At 53.4% G+C, this 15146-nt stretch overlaps 1 protein-coding gene across 22 annotated transcripts in view; it reads right to left on the bottom strand.

The window, feature by feature from the left end:
• Positions 1 to 15146, bottom strand: part of PLA2G6 (phospholipase A2 group VI) — a 96731-nt gene that overhangs the window by 54687 nt on the left and 26898 nt on the right. For 20 of the 22 annotated variants that reach the window (XR_013399020.1, XM_077949626.1, XM_077949632.1 and 17 more), the window contains exon 2: positions 5470 to 5723. Coding sequence is in view for 18 of the 22 variants with exons in the window: in XM_077949626.1 (XP_077805752.1) it covers positions 5470 to 5678 (209 nt within the window). In the remaining 4 variants the exon portion in view is untranslated. Of the gene's footprint in view, positions 1 to 5469; positions 5762 to 12023; positions 12259 to 15146 lie in introns of those variants that run through there. The other 2 variants (XM_077949625.1, XM_077949629.1) reach the window with 2 other exon arrangements.

Genomic DNA, 15146 nt, shown 5'->3' with positions numbered 1-15146 from the left:
AGAACCTCAGCCCCCAGCCAGAGGAAGTCCAGTGCGCCAGGCCTGCTCTCCACAAACTGCAGGGTGCTGAGAGGAGCTGGGAGAACACTGCAATGACCACCCCTGGCCCTGGAGAACCCCAGTCCTGGAGAACCCCAGCCCTGGAGAACCCCAGGGCTCCGGCAATGCCCTGACCCTCCTCCACGGCCTCGACCCCACCCCACCTCGTCGCAGCCCTCACTCCAGGTCACACCCTAGGTCTTGGCATTACCACTTCTGGGACCCTTGGTAACCTCAACCCCTGCATCCCAGTCCCCATCCTCCACCTCCCACTTCCCAGCTCGCTCCTTCAACTGCCCTGAATGCAACAGTCCTCCACCCTCCACCCAGGTGGCACAGAGGGCCTGGCACACAGCAGCCCTCAATTAATACTGTAAAGCTGAATTAATATATCACATTCATTTATTCCACAAACCTGATCTATGCCAGGCACCTGCTGGGGGCCGGGCACACTGTCATGAACCCAACAGACATAGTCCCTCCTCTCACAAGGTCTGTGGCCTACCAGGAAGGCAGGCTCCCCAGTGCAGGGATGGGTGCCATGGGATGCCCAGCAGAAACTCCTAATCTAGCCTGCAAGTCAGGGGAGGGCAAGAAGAAGGGAGGCAGGCAAAGAAAGGGAAGTATTCCAGGCCACAGTAAGAGCCTGGGCAAAGGCCAGGAGCACAAGGTGGCATGAGCTGAGAACACAGAGGCAGACACTTGATCACACAGGGCCCTCTTAAGCCATTAAGTACCTGACGTGTTAAGAAAACAGGAAGCCAGGCCGGGCGCGGTGGCTCAAGCCTGTAATCCCAGCACTTTGGGAGGCCGAGACGGGCGGATCACGAGGTCAGGAGATCAAGACCATCCTGGCTAACACGGTGAAACCCCGTCTCTACTAAAAATACAAAAAAATTTAGCCGGGCATGGTAGCAGGCGCCTGTAGTCCCAGCTACTCGGGAGGCTGAGGCAGGAGAATGGCGTGAACCCAGGAGGCAGAGCTTGTAGTGAGCCAAGATCGCGCCACTGCACTTCAGCCTGGGTGACAGAGCAAGACTCCGTCTCAAAAAAAAAAAGAAAAGAAAACAGGAAGCTGGCTGGGCGCGGTGACTCACGCCTCTAATCCTAGCACTTTGGGAGGCCGAGGCGGGCGGATCACGAGATCAGGAGATCGAGACTATCCTGGCTAACACGGTGAAACCCCGTCTCTACTAAAAATACAAAAAAAATTAGCCGGGCATGGTGGCGGGCGCCTGTGGTCCCAACTACTCGGGAGGCTAAGGCATGAGAATGGCATGAACCCAGGAGGCAGAGTTTGCAGTGAGCTGAGATCATGCCACTACACTCCAGCCTAGGTGACAGAGTGAGACTCCGTCTCAAAAAAAATAAATAAATCAAAATAAAAGAAAACAGGAAGCCCTTGAGGAGTTAAGCAGGGGACTGACCAATCAGATTTGCCCTCTGGAAAGAGCGCTGTGACAGCAGCTTGGAAGAGGATTAGAGGAGTACAGGCCACAGCCAGAGCAGCAGAAGACATGTGCACAACGATTGCGGCCTAGAGAAGTGAGCCAGCAGCAAGACCGAGGGGGAAAGAACCTCTGGTTTTCCACTGGCATGTGGCTGTCTGCAACACAGGCAACACTTCCCAGTCTCCCTTGCAGTTAGCTGTGGCCATGTGACCGGGTTCTGGCCAATGGGATGTAGGTGGAAGGCAAGCGTGCAACTTCTATGAAGTGTCCTTGAGGAGGGGGAGACTGACCTTCTGCACCTTGCCCTTCCACCCTCCCTCTGGCTGGAAAGGTGGATGTGATGGCTGGATCTGGCACAGCCAGCTGGGATGATGCTATCTGCTGAAATGGAAAGGCTCGGGTGGGAGCAGGTTAGAGAGGAGAAGATAAAAAAGACTCCAGAGCTATGACTGTGAAAATCAACAAATCAATAAAATTTAGAAATAAGACAAACAAGGCCGGGCGCGGTGACTCATGCCTATATCCCAGCACTTTGGGAGGCCGAGGCGGGCAGATCACAAGGTTAGGAGTTCAAGACCATCCTGGCTAACATGGTGAAACCCTATCTCTACTGAAAATACAAAAAGTAGCCAGGTGCGGTGGCATGCACCTGTAGTCCCAGCTACTCGGGAGGCTGAGGCAGGAGAATTGTTTGAACCCAGGAGGCGGAGGTTGCAGTGAGCCAAGATCGTGCCACTGTACCCCAGCCTGGGCAACCAAGTGAGACTCTGTCTCAAAAAAAAAAAAAAAAAACCCTCCAGAGTCAAGTTAGGGATGTCAGGAATTCTGAGAGAAGAGAATGTGCTTAGCTTGAAATTCCACCCAATACTCCTCAGTCTGTCTAAATACATGGAAATGGCTGGGCACAGTGGCTCAGGCCCGTAATCCCAGCACTTTGGGAGGTCGAGGTGGGTGGATCACCTGAGGTCAGGAATTCAAGACCAACCTGGCCAACATGGTGAAACCCCATCTCTACTAAAAATGTAAAAATTAGCCAGGGGTGCTGGCGGGCTAATCCCAGCTACTGGGGAGACTGAGGCAGGAAAATCGCTTGAACCCAGGAGGCAGCGGTTGCAGTGAGCCACGACCATGCCACTGCACTCCAGCCTGGGCAACAGAGCAAGACTCCGTCTCAAATAAATTCATATATACGCGGCCTGGCGCGGTGGCTCAAGCCTGTAATCCCAGCACTTTGGGAGGCCGAGACGGGTGGATCACGAGGTCAGGAGATCGAGACCATCCTGGCTAACGCGGTGAAACCCCGTCTCTACTAAAAATACAAAAAACTAGCCGGGCGAGGTGGCGGGCGCTTGTAGTCCCAGCTACTCGGGAGGCTGAGGCAGGAGAATGGCGTAAACCCGGGAGGCGGAGCTTGCAGTGAGCTGAGATCCGGCCACTGCACTCCAGCCTGGGCGACAGAGCGAGACTCCGTCTCAAAAAAAAATAAAAAAATAAAAAAATTTAAAAAATAAATAAATAAATAAATAAATTCATATATACATACATACATGGAAACAACACAGCAGCACAGACAGAGAAACGGATTGGGAAACAGAAGACATCGATTCTATTTCTTCACTGCTTCCTGTATAATCTAGGACAAATCACTTGTCATCCCAAGCCTGTTTTCTCACATATAAAATGGGATACTGCCTTCCTTGCCCACCTCCATGGGTTAGCAGAGAATGTGCTAACCCAACATACTTAAAAACATCCTGTAAAATTGTAATCCCAGCACTTTGGGAGTCCGAGGCGGGCGGATCACAAGGTCAGGAGATCCAGACCATCCTGGCTAACACGGTGAAACCCCATCTCTACTAAAAATACAAAATATTAGCCAGGCGTGGTGTCGGGCACCTGTAGTCCCAGCTACTCGGGAGGCTGAGGCAGGAGAATGGCATGAACCCAGGAGGCAGAGCTTGCAGTGAGCCGAGATTGCGCCACTGCACTCCAGCCTGGGCGACAGAGCCAGACTCCGTCTCAAAAAAAAAAAAAAAAAAAAATCCTGTAAACTATAAAGTACTACCAAATAGCGTAGGTGTAGCTAAGAAGCTGCTGGCAAAGGACTGAATCCCACTGGGATGGAGGTCTGCCCACACTGGGGCTTAAGCTGGCTGAGACAAATCTGGAATCCTGTCAGTTTTACAACTGACAGAACTTGGTGATTCTTGGTGCGTGGAGATTGGTGGTATCCCCAGGCCCATGTATCTCAAAAGTGGGGCTGTGCAGCTCTCCAAGGAATGGACCCGCGCCCTGGTCAGCTGTGCCTGCAGTGGGGCTCTGGAGTTGCAAGTGCAAGTCTGCCCCGTCCAGGGTCAGTCCTGATTGAGTCTGGCTGGAGGGTGGTCCACTCAGCCCCATTTGCACTCAGAATCTGGAATGGCCCCGCTGTGTTAAAACTGGTGCCTGGACTGGCCACTGAGCTGCATTTAGCCCAAGCAACTGCTGTGGGTGCCTCTGTCTCAGGTTCCTTGTGGAGTCAGGCTCTGAATTCTCACCTGATTGGATGGGGCCCTGATACCTGCCTTGCTCTTCTGTTGGTGGCAGCCCCTCGCCCCCAGCCTGAGACTTTCAGAGACCCCTCCTGCCATGCCACTTCAGTCAGAATGAGTCCCCAGCTGCTTCCTTCAGTCTCACTCTCAACAAAGCCCTGCATGCACCCAGGATCCGGCCAGAGCCAACTGCCTGCAGGCTCACACCTCCACACCTCTGTATGGCTGGAACGACCTTATCCATTCTGTTCTGCCACAGAGGCTCCTCCTCACTCTTCCAGATGCAGAGGAGCTCTCAATCCCCTCCTTGTGATCCACACCGTTTCCTAGGCTCTCCCTCTGTCAGAGCACCCCTCAAGGGGTGCTATGATGCCTGTTTGCACTGGGCCTCCCCCACCAGACTGTACATTCCTTAAAGATACAGGGCATGTTTGTCATCTCACAGGGCCAGCCAGGACTGGCCTGGAGCCCAGGACTCTGGAGACACTGGAGGTGTTTGGTGCATGCTGAATGGATGGCTGACAGGACAGCCAGATGGATGGGTGAGCGGAAACAGGGATATCTATCTGAGCCCAACTAGATGCCAGTCTGCCAAGCGCTACTGGGGCCTGCATTTGGAATCTTGGCTGCTTCTCCCCTTTTCCCAACCAGCTCTGCCATCAGCCCGGTTCCCTCGGCCCTGTCCTGGCTTTCGAGCCTTCCCTTCGGGCCCGGGGGAGTCCCAGCATGCCCCAAGAGGCGACAGCTCTGTTCGGCCCTCTTGAGCAAACCTTGGGCAGCCCCTATGAGAATGGCCATGCCCTTAAAGAGCCAGGGCTAGGCAGGGTGTGATGGCTCACACCTGTAATCCCAGCACTTTGGGAGGCCACGGTGGGCAGATCACCTGAGGTCAGGAGTTCGAGACCAGCCTGGCCAACGTGATGAAACCCCATCTCCACTAAAAATACAAAAATCAGCTGGACGTGGTGGTGAGTGCCTATAATCCCAGCTACTCAGGAGGCTGAGGCAAGAGAATCGCTTGAACCTGGGAGGCAGAAGTTGCAGTGAGCCGAGATCCTACCACTACACTCCAGCCTGGGCAACAGAGCAAGACTATCTCAAAAAACAAAAAACAAAAATAAAGAGCCAGGGCTAAAGGTTCTCCCCATGGGCCTTATCTGACATGGCCCCTATCAGTCTCCCTGTCCTTCCTTCTTCCCTTTGTCCATATAGGTCGAGCCTCCAGGCTTCCAACCCAGCCTCATGCTGCTGGACACTGACGGGCCAGAAGTGTGGAGTCTTAGAAGCCCTTCCCTCTGGTCTAAGAGTACAGTCTCCCCTCTCTCCCACCCCTCTCCAGACCCCTCAGATAGAGACCCAAAGAAGCTGCTTCTTGGCCAACAAGACCTCCAATCTGAGATGTGGGGGAGTCAAAGGAGAGAAGTACGTTCCCGCTGAGCATCACCCACCGGAATCCACTCTGTGGGCTCCTGGGGTTGACCAGGACGCAGTCCCAGGTGCGGTTAGGAGTGTTCTGGAACAGAATCAGCTGCCCTTCCTCCCGAACTCGGTCACTCGAGGTGTAGTCGGCCACAGCCACCTCCTTCACCCGGAATGGGTTAGAGAACAAGTTGGTGACGCCACTGAGGGTATTGACCAGGCGGCCGAAGAACTGCATCTTCTGCGGAGCAGGTGGGGAGGCCCCACCGCCTTCCCCCTCAGTCTGGAAGAAAACGAGGTCTCTGGTCAGCCAGGTGCGGTCTCCCATGCCAACCTCACCCAGTGTCACGGTTTTCTGCACAGACACCCAGATCGCTCCCCACCAGCCTTGTCCCCAGATCCTGGGCCTAGAGGGACCTGAAAAGGAGGGGAACGAAAAAGAAACAACACTGAATGGGAGGTAAAAGTGATAGAACCCTCAGGCCAGGCTGGGGACCTAGAAGGCTGTCCCCTTGTGCTGCCACTGTGCACAGGTGACCTTAACTGCCTGCTTCCTGACCCAGTGTCCCAGCAGAGACTCAGTTTCCTCACCTGTAGTGTGTGGTACTGACCAAAGGAGACAGCACATGTGAACATACATTATAGGCAGTAATGCCCTCGACAAATGGAGGGTTCTCACTATATAACTTATAGAGAGAACCTTTCAGCCCTCAAAGAGGCCAACATGGACCAGGCACAGTGGCTCACGCCTGTAATCCCGGCACTTTGGGAGGCTGAGGCAGGCGGATCATTTGAGGTCAGGAGTTTGAGACCAGCCTGGCTGGTGAACCCCGCTTCTACTAAAAATACAAAAATTAGCCAGACGTGATGGCAGGAGCCTGTAGTCCCAGCTGCTCGGAAGGCTGAGGCAGGAGAATTGCTTGAACCTGGGAGGCAGAGGTTGCAGTGAGCTGAGATTGCGCCACTGCACTCCAGCCTGGGAGATAGGGTGAGACTCAAAAAAAAAAAAAAGAGGCCAGCATGGATCATTTCACTTCCGCAAGCAAAATCAGTGTCCCCCCTCCCAGACACCAAAAGGTGACCAGCATCATGTCACACTCTATCGGAGCAAGGGGATCATCAGCATCGGTCTAAATCCTTTGTTTCCTGCTACCACAGATTTCTCAAAGAACTCCGAGAGGCAGCACACAAAAGCAAGCTCCTTGGAAATGAACGCGCTGCGCCTTCTGCGGCAGCAGGTCGGGGAGCCCTGCAGAAGATGCCATTGAAGACTCAGGAGCAGCAGTGTCTGGGTGGTAACTTTATGTTGTATATTCAGAGTCATAGTTTCTGCCACGGAAATTGACCCCAGTGTTGATGAAATTAGATACCTTGTTATTTCCTAGATTCCCAGAAAATACACTGCCTTCCTAAGGTACTGTCACCAAAGCCAGGTGCCAATCAGACGGACGCCGCCCTCTGCCTCTCTGCCAAGATGTTACCAGACAAAAGACACTAAGGACACAGTATGGGTGCCCTGGGGGAGAAAGGACATCTGAGTGAACACTGGGTCACAGCCACATTCTTCCCTGGCCTATGTGCTGAGCACAGGATCAACCCTGGGGACAGAAGGAAGACAAAAGCAAGGGGTCCACTAAGAGGCACACGAAAAGGAAAAAAGATCAGTAAGAATAATTATACTGCCAGGCACGGTGGCTCACGCCTGTAATCCCAGCACTTTGGGAGGCCGACTCAGGAGGATCATCTGAGGTCAGGAGTTTGAGACCAGCCTGACCAACATGGAGAAACCTTGTCTCTACTAAAAATACAAAAAATTAGCCAGGCATGGTGGTGCATGCCTGTAATCCCAGCTACTCAGGAGGCTGAGGCAGGAGAATCACTTGAACCTGGGAGGCGGAGGGTGCGGTGAGCCGAGATCGTACCATTGCACTCCAGCCTGGGCAACAAGAGCGAAAGTCCGTCTCAAAATAAAATAAAATAAAATAAAATAATAAAAGATTATAACAACTCAAGAAAAGTTCGCAGTGTCCTGTCACAAGGCTCAGTGACATCTCTCAATGATGTCTATCTGGAATGTTCTTCCTCTCCTTTTCTGTCTGAGAAAGCCCTGATCCTTCTTCAAATCCAAGCTCGGTTCTCATGGTTCTCACCTCCTTCTTAAAAATGTTTTTGTTGGCTGGGCGCGGTGGCTCAAGCCTGTAATTCCAGCACTTTGGGAGGCCGAGACGGGTGGATCACGAGGTCAGGAGATCAAGACCATCCTGGCTAACACGGTGAAACCCCGTCTCTACTAAAAAAATACAAAAAACTAGCCGGGCGTGGTGGTGGGCGCCTGTAGTCCCAGCTACTTGGGAGGCTGAGGCAGGAGAATGGCGTAAACCTGGGAGGCGGAGCTTGCAGTGAGCTGAGATCCGGCCACTGCACTCCAGCCTGGGCGACAGAGCAAGACTTCATCTCAAAAAAAAAAAAAAAATGTTTTTGTTGTTGTTCTGAAACAGTGTCTGGCTCTGTTGCCCAGGCTGGAGTACAGTGGTTCAATCATGGCTCACTGCAGCCTCTACCTCCTTCCACCTCAGCCTCCTGAGTAGCTAGGACTACAGGTGTGTACCAACCACCATGCCTAGGTAATTTCTTCAAAAAAAATTTTATAGAGGCTAGGCATGGTGGCTCATGCCTGTAATCCCAGCACTGTGGGAGGCTGAGGCGGGCGGATCACTTGAGGTCAGGAATTTGAGACCAGCCTGACCAACATGGTGAAACTCCGTCTCTACTAAAAATGCAAAAAAATTAGCTGGGCATGGTGGTGGACACCTATAATCCCAGCTACTTGGAAGGCTGAGGCAGGAGAATCGCTTGAGCCCAGGAGGTGGAGGTTGCAGTGAGCTGAGACAGCACACTGCACTCCAACCTGGGTGACAGAGTGAAGACTCTGTCTCAGAAAAAAAAAAAAATTTATAAAGACAGGGTCTCACCATGTTGCTCACGCTGGTCTTGAATGCCTGGGTTCAAGCAGTCTGCCTGCCTCGGCCTCTCAAAGTGTTGGGATTACGGGTGTGAGTCACCGTGCTTGGCCTAAAATGTTCTTGATACACCATCGCCAGACGCCAGGTTCTCTCTCCTTGCTCTGGGCTCTCCCTCACTTTAAACACATCTGTACTATTACACCCCAGCACGTTACAACTGCCCCTCCTGCCAGACTGTAAGCTTCGTCATCCTCCTACCAAACACTCCGGTGCATCTTTCTGGCACCATCCTGAAAGCTTTCTGTACATTAATCATTTTGTCTGCACAACCACTCTATGAACTGGTTACTATTATTATCCTCATTTTACATACGAGAACACCAAAGAACGGAGGGGTAAACTCACGGGCCCAGGGTCACCCAGCTAGTGGGTGGAGCAGTGAAAGCTGGCGCCCAGCTGGGCTGGCCCAGAGTCTAAGTTTCTCAAAGGCAGCTGCTCGTCTTTTCATCTCCGTCCACAAGCTTGGCTCACAGAAAGTTTGTCAAAACAAAAATTTAACCGAGTAAATATTATGCATAGAAAAAACAAAGACTGATAGAAAACAAACCAAGATAGACTGACAGAAAACATGCCATTGAGTAGATGAGGGTGCTGGGTTTATGGGCTTTTTTTTTTTTTTCTTTTCCTTATTTTCCAGATGCTATGTAAAGCGATTATAGTTTTCAAAGGAAGTAACAGTGTAGGCTGAGCCTCTGGGGGCTGCAGCCGGGAAGATGGGGACCCATGGGGGTCAGGCCTGGCCTGGAAGAGCGGCAGAGAGGCGCCGCCGAGGATGGGCCTGCAGAGACCTGGAGGGGTGCTCCCAGGAAAGGCAGAGTCAAGAGCATCCAGCACCCATGAGCCTCAGGTTAAGGGAGAAAGCCAACAGGGGTGCAGTGAAATCAAAGAAAGATTCCACACCCCCACAGAGCCTCCTTCCTCAATGCCCCAGCCTGCGTCCCCACCACCAGGGCCTGGGGCTGGGGGATGCCTCCCACACACCCACAGCAGTGTGTGGCCACAGAAAGGACAGGCCTGGGCCGGGCGCGGTGGCTCAAGCCTGTAATCCCAGCACTTTGGGAGGCCGAGGCGGGCGGATCACAAGGTCAGGAGATCGAGACCACAGTGAAACCCCGTCTCTACTAAAAATACAAAAAAAAATTAGCCGGGCGCGGTGGCGGGCGCCTGTAGTCCCAGCTACTCAGGAGGCTGAGGCAGGAGAATGGCGGGAACCCGGGAGGCGGAGCTTGCAGTGAGCCGAGATCGCACCACTGCACTCCAGCCTGGGCAACAGCGTGAGACTCCGTCTCAAAAAAAAAAAATAAAAAAAAAATAAAAAAAAGAAAGGACAGGCCTGGCTGGCATCCAGCCTTCAGGGTTGGCGGGAGGACGAGATGACGCAATGGAGGGAAGGTGTCTGGGACACAGGCCGACCGTGGGCACACAAACAGTGGCCATTGTTATCACTAGGTGGAAGAAAGGAAATGACAGCCACGGGGCCACATCCTGGAACACTCACGGCATTGCCAACCAGGAAGGCGGCCAGCAGGGAGAAAGTGCTCACACGTGCTTCCTTCTGTCCCCGCCACCCGGACCCCGGAGCCCAAGCTCTTCCCAGCACAGCTGCAAGAGGGGGATGCTGGGGGGCAATCATGCCTCACTTCGTCTCTCCCCCTGGCTTCTCACAGCCTCCTACCCTTGACCTTCCCGTGGGGTAGACAATCACTTTTCCCTACTGATGACCGGCCCCTCCTGCTCCTCACCTGGGCTTCTCCCTGCACCCCCAGGATGCCCGGGTCACCTGACACAGACCCCACCTCGGCTGCGTCAAGCAGCTCTCTCAAACACCACAAGCAGAAAGACAAAGACCCAAGACCTTTGGTGGTGGGGGTTGACAGTGACAATTCTGCCTGTCCAAGCCAGGCAATTTCCAGGTACCAATTTTGGTCCCCCCCTCAAGGGAAGTCAGATATTTCTGGCCTTTTTCCTTATCTCTGCTCACCCATCCCCTGTCAAAACCAAGCTCGCCTGCTGGGTTCATTCAGGGAAGACTGACAGAGAGTGTGCTGGTGTGAGGCTCCCCTGGAGGAGCTGAAGGGCGGGAGGAACAAGTATTATTATCCCATCTCAGAGATCAAGAAACTGAGGCCCAGAGAGGCCCCCAATTGTACATGTTCAAAGGGCAAATCAAGGTAGGGCACAGTGGCTCACGTCTGTAATCCCAGCACTTTGGGAGGCTGAGGCAGGCGGATCACTTGAGTCCAGGAGTTTGAGATTGGCCTGGGCCACATGGCGAGACCCTGTCTCTACAAAATATAAAATAAAATTAGCTGGGCATGGTGGTGGGCACCTGTGGCCCCAGCTACTCGGGAGGCTAAGGCGAGAGGATCACTTGAGCCCAGGAGGTCGAGACTACAGTGAGCCAAGATTGTACCACTGCACTCCAGCCTGGGCAACAGAGCAAGACCTTGTCTCAAAAACAAAACAAAACAAAGGACAAATTAAAGCTGATGTCCACCAAAAAAGAAAAACAAACAAAGAAACAAAAAACCTTGAGTGGGAACAGAGGGAGATTAGAGTCAATGGGAGAATCTCTGATGAGTTCCCTGGAAGTGACTACCTGGGTTCATAAAACAAATAGTCACTGTAGAGACCCAAGCCCAGTCCCTGTTTCGCTGAGTGCACAGTCCCCTGGGGGAAGGACTGCTATAGGAGATGACTTTTGAGCTGAATTTTCCAGGAAGAATAGGAGTTTGCCAGCAGGGGGATTTGGCGAGAGGCCTTCACAGCGGATGAAGCAGATCAGAACACGGGGGAAGGCAGAGATCGGGGGCTTGCTTGGCCCACCCACGAACAGTGAGTATTTTCATGGGGACTGGATGGCTGGAGAGGGGAACGTGCCGAGAGGAGGGGCCGCGGTTAGTGCTGTGATCAGTGTGAATACAGGTCACCCGGAGTCACTTGTCCAGCGGGTGCTATGTCAGTCATGCCCCTAGTCATGCCCAGGGAAGCTCCTCTTACGATGAGGAGCCAAGCCCCAGAAGAAGTGCAGTAGAGGACAGGGACCAAGAGGCTTGCTCACAGCGGGTGGTGAGGGAGAAGTCAGTCCCAAAAATCTGGTTCCTCCTCAGCCACGAATTCCCTGAAGGCCCCTGGGCAGGTCTCAGGCACGAGAGGAGCGGTCCCTGCCCTCTGGTGGTTGCTGTCTTCTGCAGCCGCCAGGCCTGGGCAGTCCCCTCTCCTCCCCTTTGGAAGGTCTGTGTGAAAACCGCTTTTCTGGAGGGAAAGGGGCCTGCGCTTGCGTCCTCCCTGGAAGGCTCTCTCCCGTTCCTGCTGGAGCCCCTGCTCATCCTTCACGGCCCAGCTGCCCGCTCTGAATGCTCAGAGCACCAGAGCTCCCTTCCAGCCTGCATGGTACCTGACCCAGCCTGACACCCCTCCATGCCCACTGTACGATGCAAATCCCGCTGCAGGTCTCCCTGCTGACCCTGGCCAGTGGCGCCCCATGACCTCCCAGGGAAAGCCCAGACTCCAGTATCCAGGAGAGCTGGCCCAACTCACCCCTCCAGCTCATCCCTCACCTCTACTCCAGCCACGCCGCACCATCGATCCTCCCAGAACACGTCAAACTCACGTCTCAGTGCACCGGGGGATACCGCACATACGCGCCATCGGCTTAGTCCGTCCTCCCCGCTTTCTTAACCCGAGTGTGTGCTCCATAAAGGACAAATGAATAAATCTGTTCTTGTCCATCAAAATTCAGCTCAGGTGCCATCTCCTCTGAAAATTCATACCTGCCCCTCCGCCCTGCAGCCTGGTGTGCCTGCCCCTTCTCCCCAGCACCCCACACCACCCAGGGCCCAGCCCACAGGAACATACACCATGTGAGAATGGGGGTGCATCTGTTGGCTTGGGCTGCCCACCCCACCCGCTTTGATTTGTTTCCCTAAGCACCTAGCATGATGTTCCCCACAGTGGGTGTTTAATAAATGTTTGGTGAATGAATGAGTGAGAATGAATGAAGGACCCAATTACAAGCCCACGGGGCCAGCACCTCTGAAGTCCCTGGACACACTTTATTCCCTTGAAGGTGATAACAGGGATCACACACTGTTCCCACCCACTCTGAGCTGCCAGGCTCCTCTCCACAATGGATATGGAAATATTGTGCTCAAATCCCACCAGTGGCTACAGGCTCCACTGGGAGAACCTGTATCCAGCACCTGCACTGCTTCAGGAGTGGCCCTAAGTGATCGGACTAATCCCTCCCCAGGCTTCAGCCTGGAAAGTTCAGCTTTATATATAGTCAGGGTGCTTAGGCTGAGCTCACTCCTAGTGCAAGCAGGAAAGGCTCCAAGCCTTCTGCTTCCTTCTTGACTAAGCTGAGAGCAAAGGAGCCGGACAGCTGCCCGAGAGGTGCGTGACAGGAACCCACAGGCAGCAGGCCAGGAAGCAGACCTCACGGCTTGGCCACGTGGGGGATTCCGGGAGCACACACACAACTGCCCAAGGTGGAAATCAGGCCTCACGAGCCCCAGCTGCTGACGACAGGATGTCCCATGATTGGAACAACTGCTGGATGGTCCTGGCAGCAGAACCTGGCAGCAGTGACACCCTCCTGAGCACCCTCCTCCCACCCAGTCAAGACAGAGCAGGCCGAAAACTCAGGGTCTGCTCAGAGTGCCAAGCTGCCCTGACTTCCTTCCTGCAGCTCCCACCATCTGTGCCACCCAGCATGTGGGCATGCCATCACACACTAGCCTCCGGCCTCTCACAAGGCCACCATGCTTCATGGTTGGCAAAGGGTTTCACGCTTGTTATCTACCTCCAAGCTCACAAAGAAACAGGGAAGGTGCAGCCGGGTGCACACCTGTAATCCCAACAATTTGGGAGGGCGAGACGGGCAGATCACCTGAGGTCAGGAGTTCAAGACCAGCCTGGCCAATGTGGTGAGAAAGAAACCCCGTCTCTACTAAAAATACAAAAAAAAAAAAAAAAAAAAATTAGCCTGGCGTGGTGATGGGTGCCTATAATCACAGCTATTTGGGAGGCTGAAACAGGAGAATCCTTGAACCTGAGAGGCAGAGGCTGCAGTGAGCCGAGATCACACCACTGCACTAAAGCTTGGATGACAGAGTGAGACTCCATCTCAAAAAAAGAGAAAAAAAGAAACAAGGAAGGTGCGATCATTCTCCCTGTTTGGCATGTGGGGAAATCGAGGCCCCGAGAGAGGACATGGGGTGGCAGGTGGCGGGGGCCGGGTGCCTGCCTGTGTCCTCTGACTCTTGAACAGCACTAGGCAAAGGGCTGGCCACACACCAGGTGCTCAATCCGTGGGTGGGAAAACACTGAAGGAACACACGGGTCATGTCAGCTCCCATCTGAGCCTCTGGACATCCAAGGCAGCCTCCCAGCAAATATCCCCGCAAATGTTCCCTCTGACCCCAGCTCACTCCAACCTCTTCCCTCAGTTAGTAGCGAGTGGAAAAGGGCTTGATCCCATCCCCTCACACCCCATCAGCACTGGTTGCCCAGCACCCACAGGGCACCAGATGCTGCCCAGCACCCACAGGGCACTAGATGCCTCAGCACTGGTTCAGGTGAATTGCCACTTTTTTTTTTTTCTGAGACGGAGTTTCGCTCTTGTTACCCAAGTTGGAGTGCAATGGCACGATCCTGGCTCAGTGCAACCTCTGCCTCCCGGGTTCAAGCAATTCTCCTGCCTCAGCCTCCAGAGTAGCTGGGATTACAGGCGCGCGCCACCATGCCTGGCTAATTTTTTGTATTTTTAGTAGAAACAGAGTTTCACCATGTTAACCAGGCTGGTCTTGAACTCTTGACCTCAGGTGATCCACCCACCTCCACCTCCCAAAGTGCTGGGATTACAGGTGTGAGCCACTGCACCCGGCCGAATTGCTACATTTAACCCTCCAAACACCTGTAAGAAAAGGTCCAGGTCTCTCCACATTACACAGGAAACTGGGACACAGGTTACACAATCTGCCAGGATCTGAACCCAATTAGCCGGAATCCGGAGCATCAGGCTCTTAATCTTCAAACTGCCTTCAGGAGAAAGCTAAAAGAAAGTGGCTGAGCGAGGCTTGCTCTACAGGCTCTTGGATTCCAAAAGGCTTGTCTCAAATGCACTGCTGCTCACGTGAGCCAGAGCAAAGTGTCCTCTCACAAAAGGAAAAAGCATCTCTTTCATTCACTCAGCTTGGCTGCACCACAGCTGGGAGCAAACTGCCCCAAAACTGTCACTGGAGCTCCCAAGCACATGAGACAGGGGTGACTTTAAGAGATCTTTGGGCTGGTGGCACGGTACAGTGTGGCCCATGTTATGACTCACTCCACAAATATTTACTGAGATGGATTGTGGCAGGCATTGTTCTAACCGCTGAGGATACAACCGTAAACAAAACAGACTGGTCTGGCACAGTAGTTCACTCCTATAATCCCAGCACTTTAGGAGGCTGAGGAAGGAGGATCACTTAAGCTCAAGACTTTGAGACCAGTCTGGGTAATAGAGCGAGACCTCATCTCTACAAAAATTTAAAAATTACCCAGGCATGGTGTCTCTCATGCCTGTAAGTCCCAGCTACTAAGGTGGCCGAGGTGGGAGGACTGCTTAAGTCCAGGAGGTCGAGGCTACAGTGAGCTGTGATTGTGTCACTGCAATCCAGCCTGGGCGACAGCGAGACTCT

This window comes from Macaca mulatta, chromosome 10 (assembly GCF_049350105.2).
Source record: "Macaca mulatta isolate MMU2019108-1 chromosome 10, T2T-MMU8v2.0, whole genome shotgun sequence".
Classification (NCBI taxonomy): Eukaryota; Metazoa; Chordata; class Mammalia; order Primates; family Cercopithecidae; genus Macaca; species Macaca mulatta.
The sequence above is the reverse complement of the archived record's forward strand: the minus strand, read 5'-3'. Positions and strand labels throughout refer to the sequence as shown.